General features: G+C 39.1%; 1 protein-coding gene across 2 annotated transcripts; it reads right to left on the bottom strand.

Annotated features, from left to right (window-relative positions):
• Nucleotides 1-1931: 1931 nt before the first annotated feature.
• On the bottom strand, nucleotides 1932-27392 carry LOC139479974 (SCL-interrupting locus protein homolog). 2 transcript variants are annotated; one of them, XM_071262927.1, is made up of 17 exons: nucleotides 27331-27392; nucleotides 20881-21011; nucleotides 20220-20324; nucleotides 18359-18471; nucleotides 17500-17603; nucleotides 16539-16601; nucleotides 15808-16055; nucleotides 15265-15348; nucleotides 14885-14971; nucleotides 14352-14499; nucleotides 13715-13824; nucleotides 13055-13148; nucleotides 8710-10424; nucleotides 8138-8219; nucleotides 6455-6523; nucleotides 5341-5528; nucleotides 1932-3787 (listed from the first exon to the last, which is right to left on the bottom strand). In XM_071262927.1, the coding sequence occupies exons 2-17, from the start codon at nucleotides 20997-20999 to the stop codon at nucleotides 2956-2958; spliced, it is 4161 nt and encodes a 1386-aa protein (XP_071119028.1). In that variant the 5' UTR covers nucleotides 21000-21011; nucleotides 27331-27392; the 3' UTR covers nucleotides 1932-2955. The 2 variants fall into 2 exon arrangements, with proteins under 2 accessions (XP_071119028.1, XP_071119027.1); XM_071262926.1 differs by lacking the exon at nucleotides 27331-27392 and adding an exon at nucleotides 26524-27073.
• Between the last annotated feature and the right edge of the window lie 315 nt (nucleotides 27393-27707).

Genomic DNA, 27707 nt, shown 5'->3' with positions numbered 1-27707 from the left:
GTTCAATTGCTCCTAAAATGTTGTGGCTAGGTTTTTCTTTACTGGCATCCCAAAAATATGCAAAAATTCTGTCAGATTTGCCGGATGCTTGTTTTGATTATTCTTTCATGCTGCTGGCAAATTAGAGGTTATGAGAGATTAACATCAAGGCTTAAAAGCTCTGACAGAAAAACACGAATTGGGGCAGTTCTGTTAATCTCGCATTAGTCCACAGTGCTACAGAGCTTGGGGCACATAGGTTCACAGCAGCCAAAGCTTGTACCAACTAGAATGAGCTTGTGTGTCCTGACAGATCAGTGTCCCGGGGAGGTCGGGTAGCCTTGTGGTCAATACCCCCATTCCACTGACCATTGGTACCTGATCTGAAGCCCAACTGATCCCAATTTTGCAAACATTTCAGCGTTCCCATGAGTTCTGATGAAAGTTCGCCCGACATCCTCTTTATTGGGTCCCCGTTTTCCATAAAATCCGATAGAGATCCAACATTGATCGAGGTAATCGGATGATAGACTGGTGGCGGCCCCATGTCTGTATGCCATTTTCATCGGCGGTGGCCAAACGATCCGATTGCGGTCGGATTGTAATTCGAGGGTGACCTTACACTAATCTGACAGTTCCAACACTCTCCAGACACCAATCGTAGAGTAATCGAACACTGACCCAATACCGGGTTTGTCGCCAAAATCAACAGTCGAGTATAAAAGCGGGCTGCACCCCCTGACAGTACTAGACATGGATCAACTTCTTCGCAACGCTGCAGCCCTGGGCTGTATTTTTATGCTCCAGCAACAAACTGTGCAACAAGATGCAGGGAGAGCCGTGTGGCTGAGCAGTGATTGGGGCCTGAATAGGCCTATCCTCCGCCTCTGCATCTTCAGGAGGAGGCACAGAGGAGTCTTCTGGCAGTCGAGATTGAGGAGTGCTGGGAGGCCTCTCATTTGCCTTCTGTCCTCCAACATTCCTGTTCTTTCTTGGAGCCATCTTCAGGATCTTGGTGCTGTAGTGTCCGATGAAAATCTGCGAAGTGAGTGTCGGCTGACCCTCCTTTCGTAGTACGATATGTGTCACATGGCAGTTGAGTTAATGAGCGATTACCCTTCAATGTCCCAACGATTTCTCCGATGAGAATTGAATTGATGGGCTGCTATCAGGCGCGTAGGGCAGACCGAAGATTGCAATCAGATGAGCGTCAGATGACTGTTAATTATCGGACACTCATCCGATTGCTGTCAGACGTCTGTTAGACACGTCCGATAGTTGCACACCACGATTCTGACACACACACATCGGACTGACACGACATTCATCCGACACTGACTCGATTTGCGACCGGAAATGGCGTCCGATGGCGAACTAAGCTTTGAGCTTAGTTCCTTCATCGATCGATTTCGCCTCATTGGATCACGCCCGACACTGACCCGATTGTCGACAAACACAAATCAGATTCATCGGAGTGTGATACAATACTCTTTGGTTTTTGCTGCAAGGATAGGTTGACCAGCCAGTTACCTCCTCACTGACCACTCTCTCCACCCCAAGAGTGCTAAAGCGTATTTTGGATAACAATGAATTGTATGCTAAATAGGGGTTACTATTTGGGGGATGTTAGTGACATGTGGCAGTAGTCACTCTCATGTAAGAATACATTCACCTTCCCACAATGTAAACTTCCTGGGACCATTCAAGTTCAGTAACTCATTGAGCAGGCCTGACTTGATCAACAGTTAGAATTCTGACCTATGAAATTAAAGCTTTAGTGGTGTAGAACAATGGTTAGGAATACTCCAGCACACAAAATCTTCACCAACAGAATTTCCACTTAAAATCTCTGGAAAAGAGAAATAAAAGACAAGGTAATATTAAAATAATTTATTAAATTAGGATGTTATGTACATAACAAAACTATAAAACATTTAAAAACAAATCTACATATATCTGGCCTGTGAGTCATGGAGGAAATCGCTGACATTCGTTGAACATGTGAGAACCATCTCAAAACTATGAACATACTTTATCAAAATTGTCAATGTGGCAGTTCAAAAACAAACATTCTTCAGTGAATTATGACTTAAACATTCATATTTTCTGGACGTGCAACAATACAGAAAGTCCTGATACTTGCTATCTGACGCGATGTAATACTAATTGTAATACTTATCTCAACATACATCAATAATGAAGCCTTTCAAAACACCTTTCCCTTATTTGAGAGTATTACTTACGTTAAATGACAAACTCAAGGCCTTCCATAGAGTGGCAGCAGGCAGAGCTGGGACAGAAGTACTAAAGGCCTGCTTGTTAATATCATTTCAGATATCAGATGTAGTGTATCATGAGTAATCCTTATTCCATTTGTATAATTTCATGAAAGAAGGGACTTCAACTGCCGTAACTACTGAACACACAAAGACACTCAAAGTACCAATGCACATAATATCTGAATAGAAAAATATCACAGTCAAGGAAAATATACAATTAAAACATCCTTTCTGTCACACATCTTCCATATTGATCACATGCACACCTACCTCCGACAAAGAGTGAGAATATCAATTTATGTCAAAAGTCTGAGGAACACTTGCATCCAACAAGCACACAAACTCCTAAACGTGATTATCAACCGTGTTTGCATTTAGTCTACAAGCAGTTTTGGAAGCCCATATTTTATCTTTGGAAAATGGCCTTTTCAGAAAATGCTTACAAATACATTTATCATTCGATACTTTGACGAAGACTTCGAACCATATGCTGAAAGGAGTGTTCTTCGTACAGTCTACCTAGTATTTAAGTGATTCTATTCATATAGATAATATCCTAAGACAAAATATCTATGTAATCATAATATTGTGCCAATAAAAACATTAACTATAATAGATATCACAGTTATATTTGAGTATGAGAAATATATTTTTCTAATCTAAATAATTTATTTATTGAACCTAAAAAAAGCCATTACTATAACAGCTTTGGCATTTGCCTAAGTTTATCTATGTCTAGAATATTGTCTGTTGTCTCTGTTGTATTAAACACTTGAAATTCACTAGTGTTCGTGCTAGGGTATCTATGCTGGTTCAGAGGCTCCTCATACCGCCTGCAATGATTGGGTAACCCTGGTGAGGAATCCTCTTCTCTGTGGACCGTATGTTGAGGCGATACATGGCGCTTTATTGGAGATGTTGGATAATGCCTTCTTGGGTCTCGAGGTGACGGCGAGTATGCCACAAAGTCTTTCTTGATAGGACTCTTTGACCCATTACTGCTACTGGAATACCCTGAGTAGTTGTCAACTCTGTTTGTCCTTTCACATAATGGACTTCTTACATCTGTGCTGTGGTCCCTTGAGCGGCCTGCTAGGGAAGCTACATTGAGTTGACTGTCCCCTCTTAATCGATCTGGGGAAGCTGCTATACTGTAGTCTACCTTTAACTGAAGCGTTTCATCAGTTACAGTTTCATCTGTACCATTAGTGGAGTTCAACAAGCCATATTTCTCTAAATACCTCCGTGTTCCCATGGTAACGTTGTTGGAGGACATACCATATTGTGACACATCTGGGGACATGGTGGTGTCCGACATGAGGACTCTTCGCAGCAGTGCATTCTGGGATACCGGTTTGGGAAGGTTGAGGGAGTTCTTTCTCAGTTTGCCCAGCTGTGTGAGTTGTTCATCATTCAGGTACTTGAGAGCCATGGCGTTGATCTCCATGGATGTGTCGGAGTCAGAGTCCAGCATCATGGACAGATAGTTGATGCGGGGGATGAAGGTTGTGTCGGCTCCATTTCTCAACCTGGAAACAAATATGAGATTGGTCATATTTGTGACTCATCAGTTTTACTCTAGATATTTTTAAGTACTTCCAAAAACAAAAGTGGCCCCATCACCGCCTTTTGCTCAGAGTTCCTAAAGTCCGACAAAATGCTTCCAGTATAAAAAACATTACTTTATATTCTTGAGTACAGTGCGCACCCAAGTATAATGCGCACGCCCCTCTAGCGGATTCAGTATTTTTAAAAATAAATATTTGTATATTATGCGCAGAAAAAAATTACACCAGACCCCTTCAGTGAATTACGATAAACGAACAGGTGATAAGAAACTTGGTCAGTACAAATTTGAAATTTGACATACAAAATCACCAGACATGTTGATCTACCGTTTAAATTGTATTTTTGTTCTGCTAGGCATTGTTTCACATCCAGGGATTAGGATTATCTTGTGTATTTTCTCGTAAGCTAAGACGGAAACAACAAACATCTGTACACGTTTTCTTGGATTCTGCTGGTGATTCGGTTAAAACTTACCCAATGATATATCTTTAAAGGATTTAATGCAAGGATCGGGAAAATTGTACCTGCAACTATTTTTTTATTAGGAATAATATATTCCAATATCATGTTATTTTAGTGTCAGCTTTAATTAAATATATTCAAAATAATAAGAACCCTACGCGTAGCACTATGGTGCAGCTGATTATAATTGCCGTTATCTGACCAATCACCATCGAGGCTCCCGCTCACATGATCTCATGTTGAAATAGAATCGTCAAACAACAACAAATATGACTTTTAACGGTTCAAAGTATGGCATTTATGATATATGTATCCATTCTCTGTCAACTAAAGTTTGTTTCAAGACGTCAATAGCGGTAATCTGATCGTGGTTGCTGTTAATAACGATGAGGTGTGCAATCTTCCGATTGCTTCACACCCGATTTTGCCTTAATTAACTAAAACAATATTAAAAGGAATTTTGTATTAAATTAACGAAATAAGATACAAACATAAGTCCAGATATAAAATGGACACTTTTTATAAACAGACAGTGTAATTACATAATAAATGTGCATACTTTAGTGCGGATTTGTTGACATCGTATTTCCGATGTTACATGATCACGGTAATGTCCTTGCGTTGGGGAGAAAAAACATCAAAACTCATTATTGCATGCTTTATGTGCACCACCTTCTACATAGCTGTGTTTTTTGGGGGAAAAAGGGTGCACTATACCCAAGAAAATATGGTACTTCCATGACTGGAAATTTATCAGGACAACGTTTTCAGATGCAGCAACGACCAGTCTCAGAGTTGTACAAGTAAAGATGCAGCAGTAACTGGCACTGAATGATACAACCACTCGTCACAAAAAACATGACCTTAGGAGACATGCCAACAAGATGTACATGGTGCAGGCAGACTAAGAATCATAATCAGGTCCACCTGAAGGTAATGCCATGACCAGCAGATTCTTGGAGCAAAGAGTTGACAAGTACCAGTACACCATGACTCAAATCATACTACAAACAACAACCAAGCTCTGTAGTTGTATCTGATATTCACTTACTGTAAGTGAGACAGAAGTGCGTGTGCAGGTCCGCCAGACCCTGAGGCCTTGCTACTGGGTGTGGCAGGGAGACTGGGCAGGATTGTGTCCCCTTGAGTGGAGTCAGGCAGCTTCATCTGCAGATCTGTTGTCTCACTGGCGGTCTCTGTCATATCACTGTGCTTACCCAACAACTGTCGGATATTGCCCTGGAGGAGGGAGGGAGGAATAGTTAATCAGTGCCTTTGAAATCTCTTCATTAATCCTAACAGGTACAAAAAGATAAAGACGTACGCATCATGCTAAACACTGTTATACTAATAAATCCAAGCACAATAATGCAAAATAGGATGATCATCAGTATCAGCAGACAGGAGTAAGAAATTCACATGATATGAAGCAACAATAACTTCTTCAACGAAGTCATTGGATTTTCTACAAAGGATCTAATATAGATATAGACATAATGAGCTCAAAGGGAACACGGAAATCAACTTATCGTATCATTAATTTTAGGAATAAAAATGTTTAATACCATTGCTTAGGGATTTCATTCACTTGTGGTATTTCACTTCATAATATCCAGATTTAACCTTACGCACTATTTAATATACATTTTGTATGCATTTATATGCAGGAGGTTCTCATTTGCAAAATGTATATTGATCACAAATGTGTTTCTGTTCCCATCACTTTAAACAGACTTTGTATAATAAACTATTTGTTTGACAACCAATTTTAGAAACACAAGTGAGTGAGTGAGTGAGTGAGGGAGGGAGTGAGGGAGTTTGGTTTAACGCCGCTTTTAACAATATTCCAGTTATATTTTGGCGTGTCAGCTTAACGTGGGAGGAAAGCCCAAAGTGATGCAGGTCTCTGACGTTTACCACATCCATGAAACCCACGAGCACGGGTATGGTGCTGACAAACCTAGAAACATAATCAGGGCGAACCGGGATTCAAACCCACAATCATAGGTTTCTGGCATGCCAAAGGGACACAACTTGGCACAGCTAATCGCGGCGCCTTAGACGACTGCGCCACCCGTGCCCCCAAACACAAGCGAGTACATGAGAACACATGTGGTAAATAGTTGGTGTTGCTTCAATTCATCTTCACATCTCAATGATCTTACCAGCAAGTGTTCATAGTAAGCTTCATCCAGAACCTCACTCTCTCCTTCCTCCCCCTGGGAAGACGATTCCTGTAGAATTAAAGTGCATATGTGCAACTTCATGATATCTAGGACAACAAGTTTAATGTCTGCAATTGTTCGTCTTCTTTAATATTTGAAGTCCTCGCCTTCCGCCTCTAGTAAAACACACTGCAACTATTCTATTTCTTCTTTAAGACCCAAACTGACTTCTTGGGGGTACTCTTTCCCACAACCTTAAGGCTACAAAAACTAAAAGACTTGGTAATCAGGCAATGACTTTTGAAAATATAGTCTCGGCAGGTGGCCCCACTTTTTTTTTTTGTTCAACCTAGTATGTAACCAAATAAACAGTTGTGTACAATCAACCTGGGAAATGGCCTCCCTACATAAATGTATTCCTTGATCTGTTGATGAGTAAAATACTAATAGATTTGTCTCTTGGTCCAATCTGAAGCAGCTAGTGGTGGTCAGGAAGACCAAGCTTTGTTGCTACATGTATTGCAAAGCACAGAACTCAACTTCTTTGAATCTTCATCTTATCGAATGTATGCTATCAAGAGCACACAACAAAATCTGCCCTGTTTACCAGCTTTGTGTGATTAATAGCTGATGCATATATGTTTTCATGGTCACCTGTGTCTTATTTTCAAAACAAAATCCAGTGAATTAGTATTAATTTTCTTGACACAATTTTACAATCTCATTATAATACAATTATTTTAAAACTTGTGATCATGGAAAAGTCTTACAATACCACAATATACATACATTGCTTTTAATATCAAACAGATTGAAAATAACAAAAATAATAGGGTACACTAGAATACAGTACTTGACTACCGTATGACTACCAATGTGTGCATAATACACGCATACAATGAGCTGCAATTTTATTTCAAAACGTCACCATGAGCACATAACACCAGAAGTAGGATGTCAATAAATCTGTACTGAAATACATAAGTTACTCCTGATATTACACTACCTGGCTATAAACATGTTCATTGTGTATTGTTTGTGATCTAATATATTATGTTTATCCAAGATTTCATTCAATTTTGTTTACATTAATTTTGGTGAAATCATGTATGAACTGATCGGCAAATCACTTCAACTCACCATGAACTCGCCTTGAAATATACATTAGTCATTAGAGATACAAAGTCTTCGGTCTTCCTATCACTGTGTTGAAATTTCTTTTCATGATATTTGCCATGATATTAAGTATTCTAAAACTACATCACCAATAGATGAAGGAGAAAATGTGTGGACAGCTGACACACACATAATCTTAATCTCTGCGTATCAAACATTGTCTGGCATACTGTACACAAACACCATTGAATTTGTAAATCATCATGCTATGTGATATTTTATCTTAATTTTCATGTCTTAAAGTACCAAATTTGTAAACGCCAAAACAAGCTTCTACGGTTGACATGACCATCACACACAGTGCACATATAAAGGGAAGTAACTGCACGCTATATTGGATCATGTTGTTTTTACTAATGCAGCATTTCACTGCCCAGGTGAAAATGGAACTAAAATGATACATACAGCAGACTTTATGATGATGCGGCAGTGCCTGAGAACCAAGACATTTTTAGCCGAACAATGCTTTCTGACATGATAGTTAAATAAGACTGTTTGAAGGCTCACCTTGCTGTTGCCACACATGCTGGCACTGATGGGGCTTGTCTGATAGCTGCCGTCAAGAGACCCAGACTCTTTTGGCGAACGACTGGAAATGTCAACAAATATTAAAGCACAAGGCAACCAAACATTCACATCTGCCAAACATGAACCTGACCAACAACTACACACATACAAGAATACATAGAACACTTACTGCAGCAGATACTATTATAACACCAGCATGAACCACAGGTGAGCAGTATTCTGTTGTTACAAGACATGTCAGCTAAATGGGAGGTAAGCCCAAAGTGATGCAGGTCTTGAATATTTAGTACCTTCCTGAATCCAGGGGCATGGTGCTGACAACAAGGGTCATAATCACGACAAATCTAGATTGGAACCCACAATAACAGGATCCAGACATGCCTATTGGACATTACTTGGCATAGTAAATTGTGATGGCTTAGACAAAGTAGCCACCTGTTCCAAACCTCAGATAAGAAAGAGCTTATTTGAGTAGCATACTGTAACATAGCCCTGCTGCTTAGGTCTGCCTGCACTATTTATTGCATGATTGTGTTGTTAGTGTTACCCACCTGGTAGGTGAAGACTGGTAGCTAGGCATGTCCAGGATGAGCTCAGACTGGACACTATCAACTGTCTGATTGTGTAGACCGATGTTGTCCACCACAGCTGTCAGGTCGCCCTGTGTGATGTCATGCTGGTCATTGTCATCTCGCTGTGTGCTGTTGAGGGGTAGGGCTCCCTTGTGCCGGATCTCCACGGGGGTTTGTGTGGAGCTGCTGGGCTGGGATTCTGGTCCTTGTTGATGGTGGACCGTCGTTGAAGACTGTGGTGATTTTGTCTTTACTGGACTGGTCTGCATGGACACTGATTGGACACCATGGCGAAGCGTGGTTTCTCCAGGGCTGGGGAAGAACAGTGTTGTGTTGACAGCTGTTTCACATGTCTCTCTTGTACTTGGTGACACCCCAATCCCAGATTCCGTTTGAACTGTGCGTGGTGTTGGTGTAGTCTCGACAGGCGACTGTTGCTTCAAGAGCTGCTGCATCTGAGTTTGTAGTTGCTGAAGTTGAGCATTCTGGGCCAAGATTAACTGATAGATCTCAGGGGGAACCTGTTCCCAGTTTATAGTGTCTATCCCAGATGGGAGATTAGAGTTGGTCTTGTCTGGTGTGTTGGGGCTGCCTGTTTTAGGAGATGGGTTGGACCTGTCTGGTGTGACACTAAGACCACTGTCATCACTAGATTTACCACTACAAGTGCTTTCTGTGTGAACTCGACTAGATGAATAGGAAGTCTGGAGCTGAGGTACAAAACCAAGCAGATTCTGCTGGGGAGGATACCCTGTCACTTGCTGGGGGTGGTGAGGTATAAGCCCTCCTTGGTGAGGGTTAGGAGTAAAAGCACTATTGAGTTGTGTGTATTGAGTGGGTACACTGGAAGCCGAGGTAGGTGCTGAGAGTGGAGCAGATGGAGGCTGTGTTGGCTGGGGGTGATACCCCTGGGGTACAGGCACGCTCTGGTGGGGTAGGTGAGGCCCAGAAGGTGGAATGCTGGTTTGCTGGGCTGTAGGTTGGGGCTTGTGAGAGGGCTGCTGTACATGTGGGAGGGGAAGAGCACTATTTAACTGATGAGGAGGTATAACAGAATGCTGTGGAGCATTTCCATTCAAATGTCTTGTTTGATTGTGTGGATAACAGTTCTGGTTAATGTTTAAATCCTGGACACTTTGGTTAACATATGCATTCTGAACATGTTGAGTCATTCTGGCATCAACCACACCCTGTTTGGTACACTGCCTATACTGCTCAGCTTGATTGTAACCCTGAACATTATTTTCACATCCACTTGGCACAGAATTCTGCTGCTGATGTCCATTTTGCATGTAGGGACCCTGATAGTATTGTCCATGCATTACACCACCCATATTAACACTGTGACCTCCATTCATCATTCTGTGACCCTGAGAAGGTGGAATAGAGTTTGGCTGAGACTCTTCATCCACCCTGGTAAATGCAACATGTTTGTGTGGTCGGGGTATCCCACTGTGTGACATCTCTGGAAGGCTCCTGGGAGTGGAGGGATCAGCATCAACACCATTTCTTGGTGTCACAGGAGGACTGAACGTCATATGCCTGACCAAGTCTTGTGGCACTTGTGAGTGCTTGTTAGGACCCTGACCATGAGATTTCCCAGCCTCTGATCGAAGAGTGGATGGCATATTTTGTGATGGAGAATCAGGAAAATACAAAGAAACCTCGGGTACCATTGGCTGTGCTGAAAACATCTGAAAATGTAAACATTGTTACCATTAATTTTGAAAAACATTAATTAACATCAAGTAAACAATTTATGAAAAACATTTTCTTTTATATACCATCTATTACTTTATCATGTTTATATTAATCTACTATACAAATTTAGTAAAATTTAAATATTTTTCTTTTGACAGAAAAACAAAGCTGTGTGAGGTCCAGCTGAAGAAAAAGCCCAGACCTCATCGTACAGCGCCAACGGAAGTGAGGACGTCACGTAACTTCACATTGCTTCTTGAATCATAACATCTGCAGACATTGTGGGGTGGCAGATCTGCGAAGGGTGGGGCGGCAGATCTGCGAAGGGTGGGCCCTTAGACGTAGTAATGCAGGATAAATATACAAATGTGAAAAATATATTTAGATTTTACTTAAATTGTTTCTAACTTATCCTGCATTACTCTGTACGGTGGTGGGCATATTTTCAGATGTGGTCCAGGGAACGTCTAGACAGCTGTCCAGTACATGACTTATGAAGATTGGCAGCCACTTTTCCAATCCTGTCCGCGGAAAGAACAATAGTTTAAGGAGGTCCAGGTAAAATGCAGCAATAGAAAACAGCTTGCCCTCGAGTATGAAAACTGACTTACTGGGCCAGTGCTGGCTCTGGACAGATGGAGATGTTATTGGCATATAGGATTGGTGACCTGCCGGAGGACCCGAGGACCAAAACTGTGTACACCTTTGACGTCTTTCAAGGCCATGTCCCTCAGGTCAGATCTCCAAAAGCATCCTTCCATGATGGTTCTGATGTAGCAATTACAGTGGAGAGCCATCATAGAGGCGACTGCCAGATCTCATGATTGTTGACTCAAGAGGATGAAGGCCAGCGGCCTCATACGACTGAAGGATGATGGCACGTAACCATAGGGATATGATATTGTGGCTGACTTCAGTCATTGATGTCTAGAAGACGTGAACGAACAGCCGTTTTCGGGCACCACATAGAGTCCTGGCGCAATGGATAAAAACACTTAGTTCTTCATCTTCAAAGCCCACAATTGAGGAGAGAGGTCGTATGGTGAAGGACCTGTCAGGTTGTCCGAGGTGAATTGCTCCCTGCTCTGTGCTAAAAGCGAACACTGGTAATGTTGAGTGCATGTAGCTCGCTGACCCTTCCCACTGTAGCCAACACTAAGAGGAAGATCGTTTTCTTGGTGAGGTTAAAGAAGGAAGTTACATGGAGAGGCTTGAAATGCAGAAACCGAAGTACCACGTTCAGATCCCATGCGGGTGGATGAAACTTGGCCTTCTGATGCTGATGGAACAGACACCTGATAAATCCTGGCGAAGGAGCAGGGTCACCAACCCAGATGGCTCAGTAGACAATCGTCTATGTAGAATTGGAACCGAATGTTCATCAGGTGGAGGTAGGAGGCCACTGGCTTGGTGTTGCAAGTAAATAGCCACAGGGCCCCTGAAATGCCAATTGTGACAACTGCGTATTGGTAGTGGACACCTTTGAATTGGAACCCGAGGAATCGGCAGTCGCTGGGATGGATAGATACATGCAGGTACACATCCTGCAAATCAAGAGTGATCAGGTAATCGTTGGCCTTGATTCTAGTCCTGAGCAGTCTTAAAGTTGTCATTTGGAAGTATGGAGGACGTTCTAGGTATAGCTTGTTGAATATGGTTAGATTGTGTATCATTCACATCTTGTCCGAGTCCTTCTAGAGAATCAAAACAAAGATCGACAGCTGGGACACAACAAAAGGGGTCTCTGGCGTCTCCTGAACAACAGATTCATGTGAGTCCAACATCATCTTTTTGTGCCGTAGGGGCTGCTGTGCAAGGCGCTTTCTGGATACCTGGATATACTTGGTAAAGCAGGTAAAGCGGGGATAATGCAGAACAAAAGTGACACTTCTGTCCCATCAAACAGATACCAGTACAATCAAGACACAGTGGGTGATGGTCCTCAAATGACTTTTTTCCACAACAATGGACGCAACAGGCAAACATAAATCTGCAATCAAAGCAGAAGTTGCAACGACCAAATGAACTCAAATATAAGGGATAATAATCCAATGTTTGAACCCAATTTGTAGGGTTTAAGGATTACAGTGATGCTGTTTAACATGTAAACACAAGTTAGAAGCTAAGGAGAGGCTTTAGGTAAGCAATACCAATCCATAAATAAGCACAGAAAACACGTGCCTCCATGTACAATACCACGCAAAATGGCTGACAGGAACAACAAACCACATAAGAATTACGATGACAAGTCACCCTCACATTAAAAATATTAATGCTCTGGCAAAAATACATGGTAGAACATGAAAACACCAACTCGATGATAGGAGATATTCACATATATTCATAAACAATGTAAAAAACAGGTAACACAAATTTGCTGGACAAATTTGTTGAACAGTCAGTCTGGTGACAACCAGTAATATGAACATAGTGATGTCATCACTTCCGTGGTCATGTGGGCGCTGTGCGAACGGGTCTGCATTGTAACTGGTTCGAACAATTATTTCTTCAGCTGGACCTGACACAACTTCATTTTAGGGGGTCTTTGGACTGACATACTACAACAAAACCAAACTCAAAGACCCTAGAACATCGCTTAGTCTCTAACACTGTCTAGGCTTACCCTGGCCTGATGTGGAGCTGGCATTGATCTGGGCACAATATCTTCTGAACCTGTACCACGCTCTTCTTTCTGGGTCTGAGGACACACTTCACTCCTGCTTCAACATAAACACTCATCTATACTAGTTTTCACAACATGACAAAATAATAAGAATGTAAATCTTAACATCAAGGTGGACAAGCTTAGGACTATTAAGAACTACATCAACATGTCTTCTTTAAGTGGCATTTAGAAGTTGGTGTGATGAAGTAAGACGAGTTCTATGGATGAACAACTTCTTTATTACAATTAGTGCGACGTTTCGGTATAGATCCTAACACCTTTATCAAGCAAGTGACTTGATAAAGGTGTTAGGATCTACACCGAAACGTCGCACTAATTGTCATAAAGAAGTTGTTCATCCATAGAAATCGTCTTGCTACATCAACATGATCAAGGCTGAAAACATGAAATGTTTCATCTTTAAACAAAACTTGGAAGCAGTGACCCAGTTAAACCCTTTATTTTTGTTAAAAACATTAGTAGATACCTAGTCGTGATGGTTTTCTTAATTTTCTCACTCTGACTGGACTGATATGAACACAAACCAATAACCAAGGATTGTTCCATATTTTCAACACAGGGATCTAGGTATTATGTATAAGAGCAACTCCAACTCACATTGGCTGTTTACAGTGGGTGAGGGCAGCATCAAACAATTCCCGCTTCTTCCCCTGCTGGACACTGGTCAGCTCACACTCCAGCAGGCCATTCTGTAGACTCACGGAACTCTACAAGGCAACACACTGACCATCAGTCTCTTGTCCCCAGTGTATCCAGTCTAATCTCTATCATACCATGATTACTGGATATCAATTTGCGGACTCAAGTCAGCTCTATTTTTTATTCATTCTTTTGTCATATATCTTAGCAGGGACAACATTTACCAATGTGAGGAATCAAACCCAGTTTTGTGCATGTTCAGCTGGACTAACAGTCTGACCAATGGGATGAGGTAGGTACCTAACTGGTTTGACGTTTTCTATCAGAAAGTGATCATGAAAGAAGATAACTACAAATCACTGATAACAAAACAGCTATGATTCATGATTGTTTGTTGTTGTTTAATGCCTCACTCTGGACATTCCAGTGATCTATGTTGTGATAAACGGTCGACTATCAGGGTACCATGACATGCAATCACAGAAGTCACCGAGTCTGACAACCCAATCCACTTGGTCACCAGCACAGGTTGTTAGGTACCTAGTCTAACCCAGGGTTGCCACAGGGTATATAATTCATGAAAGAAATGTCTTACTGTGTTGAGGTTTGTTGCTTCATATCCACCATACAGGTCAAAGCTGAGCTTGTTGTTTCCAGTGGTAGTGTTGCAATCATAGAACTCTGGACGAGAATGGAGTGGGCTGTAAAGCACCACTAAGAACCCTTCCGGCGGACTACACACCCTACAAGGCAGATCAAATCAATGTCAGCCCAAAACCACACAGGTAGGCATTAAATACTTTGCCTACACCATAAATATAACTTAAAGATATGAAAATGTTCTCATTTATATTAGCTAGTAGAATTGCCAGGTTATAGTCCAGAACATGTAGCCAGAAATGCTGTTAACACTTATAAAATTAAAAAAAAATTGTACGAGTAAATAACCATTTGCAGAATCAGATGCATGAAAATGTCTCCCCCCCCCCCCCCCCCCCCCCCAACATAAATGAAGGAAGAGCAACTACTTTCTTCATATCGTATTTGTAATCCACATTTATCTGATAATGACAACACATTGTTGGATGTTTTATCTCTAGTCCGACTTTAATAAGCAATGTGACCTACCTGTCTTGCAGGACCTTGTTATGGAGGTAGCGAACACAGCTAGCCCACACAAACGGATGGTGAATCATCGCAACACCGGACACCCAGCTGAAAATTTAACAACAGAACATACTTTACAGATCAGTAGGAATTTTCCTTACAGACCTAAACCAATTTCCATAATGAATTATTAGTCCACACAAATGAAATAGTATTGGTCAGTAATTATCAGGCCCTTTTAATTTCTTACAATGCATGCAAGAACACACATTCTTGTAGTGATAGTGTTTGGTCTTGTCCATTTCGGATTTTCGAGGGTGAGAGAAGAGGACAGTTCAATGGATGCCAGTCTTTGCTGTGAAGAGCACAGTAAATGGAAACAAACAAAGAATTTGACTTACATGCCAACAACTGGAAGATTAAGCACTTTGGGATCCGATTCGAGGACCAGTAACAGTTTCCGAGTGTGGTCCATTGTAAGGTAGCTGGCACAATCAAACATAAAGCATCAATAGCAGGCAAACAACAGTCACTGATTGTACAGCCACAAATACATAGAGGTTTACCAATATCATGAACTAGATATTGTTTCCAGCACAAGATATTACCTTCATCAGTAAGACATTGATACAATTTGTATCTGGTCATCTATGTTGTACTGTCAAGCTATGCTAGTTGGACAAAGAGACTAAATGGATCAGGTTGTCAGGCTTGGTCGACTGCCAGCCATCACCTGCTTGATGCAAGTTGCCAACATACAGCTGGAATATTGCCGAGTACAGCATTTAACAACAAACCAAACAAATCTGATATCTCTTCTAGAAAGGTTTTTGCTGATCATTGCCATACAATTCTTACACCGACATCTCACAATATGTACCTTGTCAAAAGTACAGTAGAACAAGAAAGATCAAGTTGATGAAGGAAAAGTACATCCAACTTACCCACTCTTGGGAGTTCCCTGCACATGGCTGATACTCCTGGGTCCTGAAAGGTTCTTAGACAGGGCTGTAGGTACAATGGGCACTGGTACTATGGGAGATGCCTTGATGACTGTGTTTAATGTGACAACATCAAAGTCAAGGTGAGCGATGGACTGGTCCCCTCGACTATAGAAGTTACACCAGCCCTTGGTGAGTAGGAAGTTACACACATCCACAGTCTCTTTGCTCTCACAGCGCTGTTTTAGTAACTGAAACAAACAAGAATGATAGATTAAATACTGAGTCTTTCCAAACAAACAATATGAAGATTTGATTTTGTATGAGATGAGGTCTTATAGGACTTGCATTCTTTCACTGCAATAACATGAGATCACAAATGAGACTCTCTTAAAAGGAGTGAGTGAGTGAGTTTGGTTTAACACCGCTTTTCAGGGTATTCCAGTTATATCACGGCGTGTCAGCTTAATGTGGGAGGAAAGCCCGAAGTGATGCAGGTCTCAGACGTTTACCACTGCGGTGAAACCCACGAGCACGGGTATGGTGCTGACAAACCTAGAAACATAATCAGGGCGAACCAGGATTTGAACCCACAATCATAGGTTTCTGGCGTGCCCAAGGTACGCAACTCTGCACAGCGAATCGCGGTGCCTTAGACGACTGGGCCACCCGTGCCCCCCCTCTTAAAAGGAAATAAGTTGTTCAGATCGGAAATGCTGTCTCCATGTACCTACCTTGAGTGCATTAGTATAGTCTTCCACTGAGCTGCCACCTCTAGAACCGCCATTAACACTCATCTGCCACAACACAGGGGAGAATTAATATTAATGAAATCCACAATAAGACAATTTTACACACACAAAAATAAGAACATAAAATATGAAATATGACAATACAAGTGCAGGAGTCGATTTAACTGCTGGCCCATGGGCCCGTGTCCAGGTAATATTACAAAGGGCTTGCTGAAATCTTATGTACATGGCCCGTCTGGCTAGTCAAAATTTCGATGCTTCTCCATATTGTGTCATGAATGATGCAATTTTGATGAGAAAATATTTAGGGGGGATGAGGTCTCATTAACTCAAAGAAAGATATATGTTGATCATCTCGGTGAAATGACAACCAGCCACCATTTTGTAAGGTTGTGTACAACATCATTATTTGCTCATAAATCCCCATGAAATGAGTCAACTGGAAGCCAAGATTTAATCTCAGAGTGCAGGAAAAGGTGTATCAGTGGTGAGGAGTTCTAAAGATTTCAGAGCCCCGCTAGGTGGCAACGCGACCACAGGTTGGTCTACTTCGCCCCCACCATAAAGTTGTAGGCCAGTTAGTTTGGAGAAGGGCCAGTAATTTTTAAAAGGAGCAAGCCCTGCTGGCTACATACATATTTGTTGTTAAATCTACAGCAGAAATTTACATAAAACTAACCTACACATTTTCAAAATTATGATTGGCAGATCAAGAATATACCATGAACAACTGAACAGAATTAGTTGTAAATATTTGCATGTACTGAACAGGTGTGACTTTGGCACAGTAAATTAGGTTCCTGGTCGGATATTGTAGTAACATCTCCATCCAAGGACATTACTCTGCAAAAATTATTCATTAATCCTGAAATGTGAAATCCGGATGATATCACTAAACAGCACTGTATGGAGTAAAAAGATATCGCCATATTCCATTGCTTACCAGTATGGGAATCATCACATCACCAGGTGCCAGGTTCTTCAGGGTGGAAGCACTACTAGGTCGATTGTCTAATCGGTCGATACTGAACATCATACCATCTCCATCTACAAAACACATTTACAGATTTAACCTTTTGGTACAATTCATTATTAGAGACCACCAAAGAGTAGAACACGTTGAAAATGCAAAGAAAATATGTAACATTAAAAAATCCATTCCGGAAATCACAGACAATAAAAACATATTCAATTTTCAGGATATATCCAGTGGACAACCGGCACTTTTTAAAATATCAAAACACTCAAAGTAAAATTAATTGCAGCTGTTCTAACTTGGACAGGCTTTGTATACAATGCTACAATGTAGGGGTGTCATGATAAATCAAAATATTGATATCTTGCTATTGGTAAGCACTTAAAGTCAATAAATCGATCGTTAAATCAGTTTCCGATCAATAGATTCGTTTTCACTTAGGAATATCAATAGTTTTGATTGTATTTACCGTAGTTTTACAGTTTCAATAAAATAAATGCAATGCTGTCCAAATTTGTCCTTCTTTTGATCATGAGTGGAGTCATTTACACATGGTAATGTGGAAGTTTCTTTTTCTTAAATAATTAGGGTAAAGAAAAAACAAATCAGACATATCTCAAACTTTACTTTTATTTGTTGTTATGGTAATCACATTCTAAGGAAATTTAAGTTCCAAGGTTTATTCCAACTCTAAAATCCATCTAAGATGATACACTGAAAACTATCAATATTTATTGCAATAGTTGCTTGCAATATCAATAGTTATCGCAATAGTGATTTCCAGACCAATAGTCACCCCTCCTACAATGCTTAGAGTTAGACCTACCATCATCTACATTGAGGCTTCCAATCAGGACACAGTCCCGAGACTGACCACAGCTGATACACTGGCGGTGAGCAATTCGCAACACTTTTTCTGATAGACATATCCGGGGTTTCCTACAAATACAGAATGTATGTTATATATACATTTCCACAGTACATGTAAGAAACAAACTATTAAACTTCAATTTCCTCGTTCTGAGGCATGATGTGTCTCCTTGCTTCAACTTAGTCTCTCAAACTTACTATTTAACGATAAGGTTGCTATGTTAACTAAAGTACATCAGAGCTCCAGATAACTTTTGGTGTTGTGGGTATTTTACCCATGCATTTTAAAATCATTGGGTATCAGTAATTCTATCTGGGTATTCAAATTTCTGTTACCCACTAGTTTTTACACATGTGGGTATTTAAGTTAAATATTTAAAAACACTATTCATCTAGTCCCTGCAAACTGATGTCGTGTCCGTTCGAGAGCTTTATAGGACTCAAAAATACCATGACACTTCCACAAGAAAGTGTGACGGCAAATGATCATGATGTAACTGTCATCGTGCAGTTTGGCAAGGTTGACAGAATGCACCTTTATAATTTCAAAATAAGTTGCTGATTTGCTAATCGAATACGCAGGGTTTCTTCACAATATTTTGATGATACGCACAATTTTTAGTTTTATATCTGTAATGTTCGTTGCGTATTTGATACACTTGGATTTTATTTTACTGCATATTTCTGCATTTCTGATGCCTATTTTACGCAGATACTCAGTTTATCTGGAACTCTGTACATGCATGCAATATCAAGGTTCTATCCAGAGAAACACTACAATAGCATTACACCAAATACTGGACTTTATATTCAAAATGAAAGACTGCACCACATGCTCCATATTCAATTCAGTGTCACCTATTTTACTGTTGGTGGCTCTAGATGCAACATTAATGTGATAGTTGCCTTCTATTACAAAAGCATATTTTACCTGCCACATGGTGTCTTTCACACTGAAAGTCATTCATCCATCACATATACTCTAAAACAGTAGGGGATCATGAAATATAAATGTCTTTATCAGCTGTCAGAAGGAATATCGGCTTTGAAAAACGACTGCCACAAAGGTCTCAGAACCAAAACCCAATGCCCAAAAAACACTGCAACTGGACCTTGCAATTCCTCCATGCATGTGAGTAGGAGACATTCTTGATATTGGCACTGCAGTGAAAGGCCATGAAATCACTCTGAGCCATAAACATCGTTGATTTTCATTTTCCACATTAACACATAAGCTCTCTATTCTTTAATGCAGTATTTGTTCAGGGTCTGTAATGATATAGCGTGGGATCACTATGACTGCCAGAATGCCACTGCATATTGTCCTTGGAAGTGTCAGTGGACAACTACTACTGAGACAACATACTGGTGCCAATAGTTGTGTCGTTTATCATAAACGAATATTTGACCAATCATGGCAGTAAGTTATAAACATACTGGTGCCAATAGTTGTGCCGTTTATCATAAACAAATATTTGACCAATCGTGGCAGTAAGTCATAAACATACTGGTGCCAATAGTTGTGCCATTTATCATCAACAAATATTTGATCAATCGTGGCAGCAAGTCATAAACAGTTCTTGGTTGTCTGCACTCTTACAATACATGGCCAACATGTTCTGTTGATTGTCACGTTACACCAAGACCATCCTTTTTCTTATCAATACCATCATTTGACACCTCTTTGAATTTCTGTAATCATCTGTTATTTTCGACTATTTTCAATTACCTTTTTTGGAGAGTATATGTCAATGCATGTACTAGTATATGTATCACTGTACATGAATCTCCCAAAATGTGAAAAAAACACAACATACCTGTACTGGGCAAAGTGAAGGTACACCGGTGGCCCAGTGACTGTGTGATCCCAAAGGATCACCTTCGTCTTTGGAAATTGTAACATTTGTAAATCTTCACATAATCTGCAATAATAACACTGGTTCAATCAGAACATATACTTCAAAATTCACAACAAATCAGGAATTTGATAACACATTAACTGAACATGTTTATGCATACTTTGACATCAATGAAAAAGTGCATTCAATAAAAATTTCATACCCTATATTAGTATTCAACAGTGCTTGACACTGGCCAAAATTTGTCTGTGGTCCAAAGGACCAGCATAAAAAAATCAACTTGTCCTTGTCTCTACAGGACACAATGGTGCCTAGAGTTTAGACTTGATCTTTTGTTGATTTCAAAAGTTGTACAAACGTACGTTACTTTCTTCATCCCCAAAACAACACTAAACCACCATTTATTTAATGTTACTGGTCCTTCTAAAAAAAAATAGACTCGGACCAGCGGACCAGTGTTAATGTCAAGCACTGATTTAAGCCATTCTAATTTCACTTATCTCCTTCCCAATAAATGTTCCCCATAATTCTATATAACAGTGTTCTTGAGCTTGATGTTCATAAACCAGATATGAAGTCAATAAAGAGTGACAGGGACAATTGGGGCACTGCTACTTACTCTTGACTACCATCCATACATTGCTGTCTCTGAGACCGGGGCTCCACTTGAGGGTAAGGGAAGCCATATTGTGCCCGGATGTGTTCGGGCATGTTCTTCAAGCGGACAGGGACAGCCATTGACAGAAAAGGCTGAAACAGATCACAACAATTGTCAGCACTTAAATGTGAGTTAGCACCACACCTTTCCCTAATGGTCTGATGGAATGGAAGGTGTGATACACAGAGGCTTGTATCCAGGACCAGATAACACATTGCACTAACTTCAGGTGAAAATGTAATATTTGTAACACTGTTGTTAGCATGGTTATTTAGGACATGTAAAGGCATAATTAGATACAGTTTTAGTCTACTAGTCCTTATAATGATAACATATCGCAAAACCCTTAAAAAGGATAATTTCTACTAGTCCTTATGATACCTTAACTATTAGGCAGTTTGGCAAGGACGATCATGACGATAGGACTGGTGCCAATTACTAACGCTGTTAAAAGTGTATAAATGTTTAAGTTTATATTAACATAATGGTCCTGAAGAACTGCTTCATAAGTCATTGATAAATCATAGACTTCATGGTTTGGTTCCTTAAAAACAGTGGAAAAGTTTAAAATGCTTATTTTATTATAATAACAAATGATCGATTTATCCTGAATGATATCAATGTTTTAGATCTTAAATATAATCCTGCACAAATAGGATTTCTTTCAGAAATCACAAAATATCTTTATTACATATGTACATGATATAGCTTATGGGGATATATGCTACAAGATTACTGTTCAAGGCGAAACCTTTGGCAGTTACTGGTGAAAAACAGCAAAGATATGCCCATATATGAGAACTGGATGACACTGGGGCTGGTTGTAGAATGTTGTGGGCATGGGCTCTTGACTTCATTGACATTCAGACTATCTGAAATTATTTGTGAGTTGAAATCTTCACAGACACATATCATCGAGGAATGAATGGAGTCAATTAACAAGAAATTTACCTGTCATGAAAATCGACTTTCATAGAATTGGTAAATCATCTTTATGATTTCTTGATGAGGTCCTTGGAAGGAACCAGGCACCAACCAATCATTAATTGTTTAACAAGAACAACACTGACAGACATTAGCTAACTTTTCATTAGATTTAAGTGTTGTTATTATAGGGACTATTATTGACAGACCTTACTAAACCAAACAGAATTTTACATGACTTTAGCTTTGGACTACTGGTTCAAGTCACAGACTGCGAAGGTCATAATTTCATGTTTCTTATACTCAAGCTCAAATCCTTATACACAGCGAAGGGTACAAAAGGTGGCTACCTTGCCACACATTCATACTGCCACCTCCTATGTGGCCAGTAGCCTAACATAGCATATCTCAAACCATACTGACTGCTGGGCACCCTTTGATTCAATAGTCATTTATTCAACTACAAATAGTTCTTTCAGCGGGATAAAAGACGTTTACACAATTATGTCCATGAATGCTGGCTCACTTAATGTGTCCACATGCTAGTCATTCGACTGCATGAAATACATATAAGCATGTTGGAACAAGCACATACTAAATTCATAAAAGATAATTTGTCTTAAAATGATAGGACTACTTAACAACACAATCAAGCAGCATACAGAGCTTAAATAACTACAATTGAATTCTCATGGGTTGAGTGAATTATTAACCACGAAATGACAGGTCAGGTTCAGAAATGACCAGGTGATCTTTTTATTTTTGTCTGGGGTTAAGGACTGGCCCTATTAAACTGGGCATAACTTCGTAAAATCATAAATTATCAATGAAGTAAACTGACAAACAGCAGTACCAAGTATAAATTACATGATGAAATACACATTAACTTACATTTGCAACTGCTTTTAGTATACCTTTTCATCATTCAGATTCCCCATCTTTTTCAGCAGATTTTATGTACTTCTTTGGTATGAGCTGTGACTGTCAGAAGCTATGGATATATCTTGGATTTACAAGTACGTGCTGATGCCATTGGTGGGAGCTAGGTGCTATTTTTTTCAAAATTTTGGGGAAAAGTACTCCAATGTTCCTTTGTTTTATCCTTACACTGATATTGCCTTTTTATCATTGTCTTTCTTGCGCCAGGTCTCAGAAGAAGAAAAAATAAGTGAAAAAAATTAAAAGAATTATTTGGGAATTTCCAAATTACAATTTGGATTCTCTTAAAACTGACATCTGCTTCTGAGGTTTCTAAATTACCAAACAACCTGAGCTTACTAAAACCATTTTTCTTGACAGGCATTGTACTAGTGGCTGAAGACACAAACTGCTTTCACAGAATATCATTTTTCTATCTAAAAACACCTAATATATGTCTGCTATTTTTCAGTCTGAAAGTAGGTACCATTATCCTTTTTTTAATATAAAATGATACTTACCACATATTTACCTTTCAACCCAAAATACTTGAGTGCTAGCAAGGGTTTTCACAGAAAAAAACTGCACAAAAGTCCAATCATAATCAGATTGCCTTTGAAAGAACAGAATTAACAGACCATGCAACAAGTCTTGATAGTGAATTAAAGCAGGCCATGAAAAACACAGTAGGCTAGTTAACTACATATCAAGGGCTTTACGTAGGAGTACTAATCTTGTCTGAAAAGACAGAGAAAATCTGTGTAGGTTCAATAGGTCTCTGATTGTCCTTAATCTGATTACAGGATTATGTTCCACTGCTATTGTAAATGTTCTATTCATAAGCAGATAAAGCCTGGTGCTAGCAACTTAGTTAGATGTATACTACTCTATAGGCCTCTCAACTAATTACATCAAGCTTCCAGCACAGGATGATAGCCCACATATTTTGGCATGTTTAGATCATGTTGACTTACTGCATTCCAGAACGTTTAGTATATTTTTTGTGCCATTGTATAATTGTAACCAAAGGTATAGGCAAACGTGAAGATTTGTTTTAATGACATAACATGATAAAGGCCTGTCCTATCATATTATAAACATTTCACATTTCTATTTACAAGATTTTAGATGTTCAGCACATTAGAAACATGTCTCAGGAATGTCATTTCTACTCTATCCATACAGGGTCATGATGCAGAAACATAAGAGAATGTTATCTTAAATTACAACTTGTAATAATTTACCAGGAATAAATGATCACAATTTGAAATACTGTTAATCATGATGAAAGACGTAGCATTGAAACAGCATCTAAAAAAATAATATCAAAAAGTCACTCCATGTCTAACAGTCTTCTATATGCCAATCTAAAGACATGAAATACCAGTACATTAACTTACTATATTGTTGACGAATAGAAACTGAAGTATGACAGTGCTCCAGATAGATACCATATCAGTGTATTATACGGATAAAAACAAGTCAAATAACAACGGATTACAAATTACAACCATATCAAATATGGGACAAACAACATGATACGCTCTCATGATTAAGTGTTACCATACCTTGTCTATTTATTCTCAAAAACGTTCTTCAAAACATTGTTAATGTTATCATAATATACCTTCCACTTAAACAGGAATACATCATTTTGTGTCAGCAGCATATGGATTCCCTCCCATTCATGCATTTTTCCTCCCAATCATGCATTGTCATTGGCTAATAATAATGCACACTAGAATTCTCTCGTCTCGGTTATGTTTACATTAGTTTGGCACCAGAATCTGAATGTACAACTGATAGTCTTTGAATGCTGATGGTGCAATATCATATCAGCATTCGTCAATTCTACAAACGAGCAGTATTGTTCTTATTGGCATGAAAAAAAAAGCCCGGTTCTCAGTTCTGATAATGACCAGTACTGTGGGTATGGTTGAAACATTATCTGGAGCACTGTATGAACATAATCATATCTGTATATCCTTGTCCCATCTTTCCATGCATAAACAGGTCAAATATGTATGCTACTGAATACTTTGAATTATTCCATCCTGCAAGTTTTGTTTTTAACTAAAGTATTTTGCATAATTCAATGTTTTCATACACTTCTTCAATCACTGGACATTCTATTACATGTTGAACATGTTGAAGGCAACAGTACTGATGATCAAACAGTTGTCTTGAGTTTCGGACAATATTGACCTTGCTCAACAGACTGCACATTACACTGCATCTTGCCCATCTTTTAACAGAACAAGTATAAAGAAACATCTTTGATAACTACTTTTCACCTAGCATGCGTAGTCAACAATCTTTATCAACAATGCTGAAGATACATGTTTTTTAAGCAAAGCAGACCATAAACTGTTGTGATATGTTTACAAATACTGATAAAAAGAAAGGTTTGTTTTTCATTGCCTGGATAGGTCAAGCATGATGTGGTGTTTGACATAACTTTCTTGACAATTATAAAGAACAGTATGATTGGCAAGAAGTATTTTGCAGCTGCTTTTTTGTAAAGAGACTTTTATTTGTCATGATAGATATATCAATGGAAGATCAGCAAATTTAATCTTTAATATCAAGTTTCAAAGTGCTTCTTTATGGGATTGTGATATGCAGGTGCAAAGTGTTTCATGATATAATATCCTGCTAAATGTTAACCATATAAACTTGCATGCTAGTCTTGGTTAGTCATAATGGCAGAGGGACCTACTGAGTTTTGAGATGAGAGACATACCACCTTCAGTAAACAAAAAAATATACTAAGCTAGTACATTTTCCAACAAGCAGTTCTGATCATGCTTATGACAAGTGCACTTTTCAATTTCAATGCCAACATCAAGTTCAACAATACTAATATTAGTATTTAATTCATAGGTTTGTGTATTTCTACTTGTTTAAAATGTTAACAAAATAGAACTGTAACTTCTTTTGTTGAATCATTGACTTTACTGTATATAACACAGGATGAAAGACCTATGTTAAAATGAATCTGCATTTGTAATATTTTTATTGTTTAATCTGAAAAACTATTAACATGATTAATGAATTTATCCCTGTTCCACAGTCAACAGTATGATTCTCATATGTCCATGTTAAACGAGTATCGGACTGGCATTATGGAATAGGATCATTGTGATTAGACAATAATTATTCAGTTTACTACTACAATCAATGATGACAAGAAACAACTAAAAAACAGAAGTTTCATATTGAACTTCAAATGTTGCATACTGGTGTAGCCAGCTGAGCCTTAAAAAAATTCACACTTGTCTGAGCCCAAAACTACTACATTGTGCCCAGGACAATAGGAATTCCAGTGATCGTAGTCCATAATGACCATTATTATTTGGGGTCTTTCAATCTTCACCAATCCTCCATACTTTAAACTTAATACAAATTGGTGGAATAGCTTATGCACTAGTTCTCTGAACTCGTCTTTCAAAACATTTATTTGTGAAACATGATCAAATATAACAGTACATATTTGAATTTGGTAATTAATCTAATGTTTTTATGCATTTTAGCAAGGGTATAATAATCTTCATTAGATAAAGGACAACATAAATTCACTTTCAGTTGTGTTGGGAAAAGCAAATCACTCGAAGGTCTGAGGCAGTGAGTGTGATAATGTGAACTGACGAACATAATAGAAATACTTAAATTCAGTTCCTCAAATGGATCAACCCCTTTGGTACGGTAGCCCCTTGGTAAGGATTCGTAACTAATCATATATACAAGTCCTTGTCAACTTACCTTTCATAGTATTTGTAATGTAATCCAAAGCCACTGATGGACTCCTAGCTTGTAATTACGCATCCATGATCCTCCCTAGTGGAATGATGCACACCAAACACACTTAATTGGTTTAACATGATCATTGATGACTGTTGATGAGTAACTTTGACATAAATGAGACTTGAACATAAACTATTCACCCAGAGCCATTCAGTATATCCAAATGTATTATGCACAATACTAGTATTTCAGACTTACTTCATAGAGCATTTTGTCAGTTGATTGAGTGTTGTACAATCATAAGAAAACAAACGTGATTGAATAACCAAAAAATGTCAACAATAGACATAAAACAATATCAAGTTCCTCACATGCCGATGTCAATCTCACGCCGGCCAATACCACTCATGGAAACAGAACACGCCCCTACATGTTTTGACAGCGTCCCGCGAATGACTTTACAACTAACATGTGATTACTTGATCTTGACATATGTAGGGTCATTCAACTGGTGCAATTTCACATGAATTCTTAGATCAGTAAATCAAACATCATTCAATATCGGAGTGTAAAATACGACAGATGTAGAACACTATCGATTGCAGTCGCTGGACCTTTTGAAGTTCCCACGCGTTGACAGGTTTCTGTACGTTTGCAGTCCGAACAGACGATTATTTTATGCCAGTGATTAATCGGAGCAGCCACCAAAACGTATTTCAAAGTAACATGATTCTTTATCACATCCTTAACTGCACACATTTCATGATAAGGAAGAGTTAATGCATAAGTGTTCTCTATGATTAACAACGCATTGCCTGCACTCACCTGTAAACATCAACATTGGCGCTTAGCAGTCAAACCATTTCCTCACTGCGCATGTCGGCCACTTGCCTCGTTGTAGATTTCAAATCAAAACTTAGGATTTCCAAACGAAAAGAACATAGGGATTTATGTTTTTAACCACATCAATAATATTAAGTATATACCGAGTTGAATTACCAACAAAAAAATATTGTTATAAATTATGAAAGTGTCACAACTGGTTTCTAACGATAATTGTTTAAAACATTATCAGCGTTGCACATTCAGTTTGTATGTAAATACAACTCCGTGGTGTCCATTATTGCCAGCGCTAATCCGATCAACAACAATGCTGAATTAGCAATTACACTTACGTACGGTACTCCCAATAAGATATACAT

The sequence above is a fragment of the Haliotis cracherodii genome, unplaced genomic scaffold (genome assembly GCF_022045235.1).
Source record: "Haliotis cracherodii isolate W230 unplaced genomic scaffold, xgHalCrac1.p SCAF_4, whole genome shotgun sequence".
NCBI classification, from domain to species: Eukaryota; Metazoa; Mollusca; class Gastropoda; order Lepetellida; family Haliotidae; genus Haliotis; species Haliotis cracherodii.
This window is presented reverse-complemented; position numbering and strand designations above follow the sequence as displayed.

Bases quoted from the DNA above. Each gene is read 5' to 3' on its own strand.
- LOC139479974 (XM_071262927.1), bottom strand. From the start codon at position 20,999: ATGGCTGTCCCTGTCCGCTTGAAGAACATGCCCGAACACATCCGGGCA. The intron at 13,149-13,714 runs GTGAGTTGGAGT...ATGTTGAAGCAG, and splicing joins ACCCACTGTAAACAGCCAAT to GAGTGAAGTGTGTCCTCAGA. The intron at 8,220-8,709 runs GTGGGTAACACT...TGACATTTCCAG, and splicing joins TACCAGTCTTCACCTACCAG to TCGTTCGCCAAAAGAGTCTG.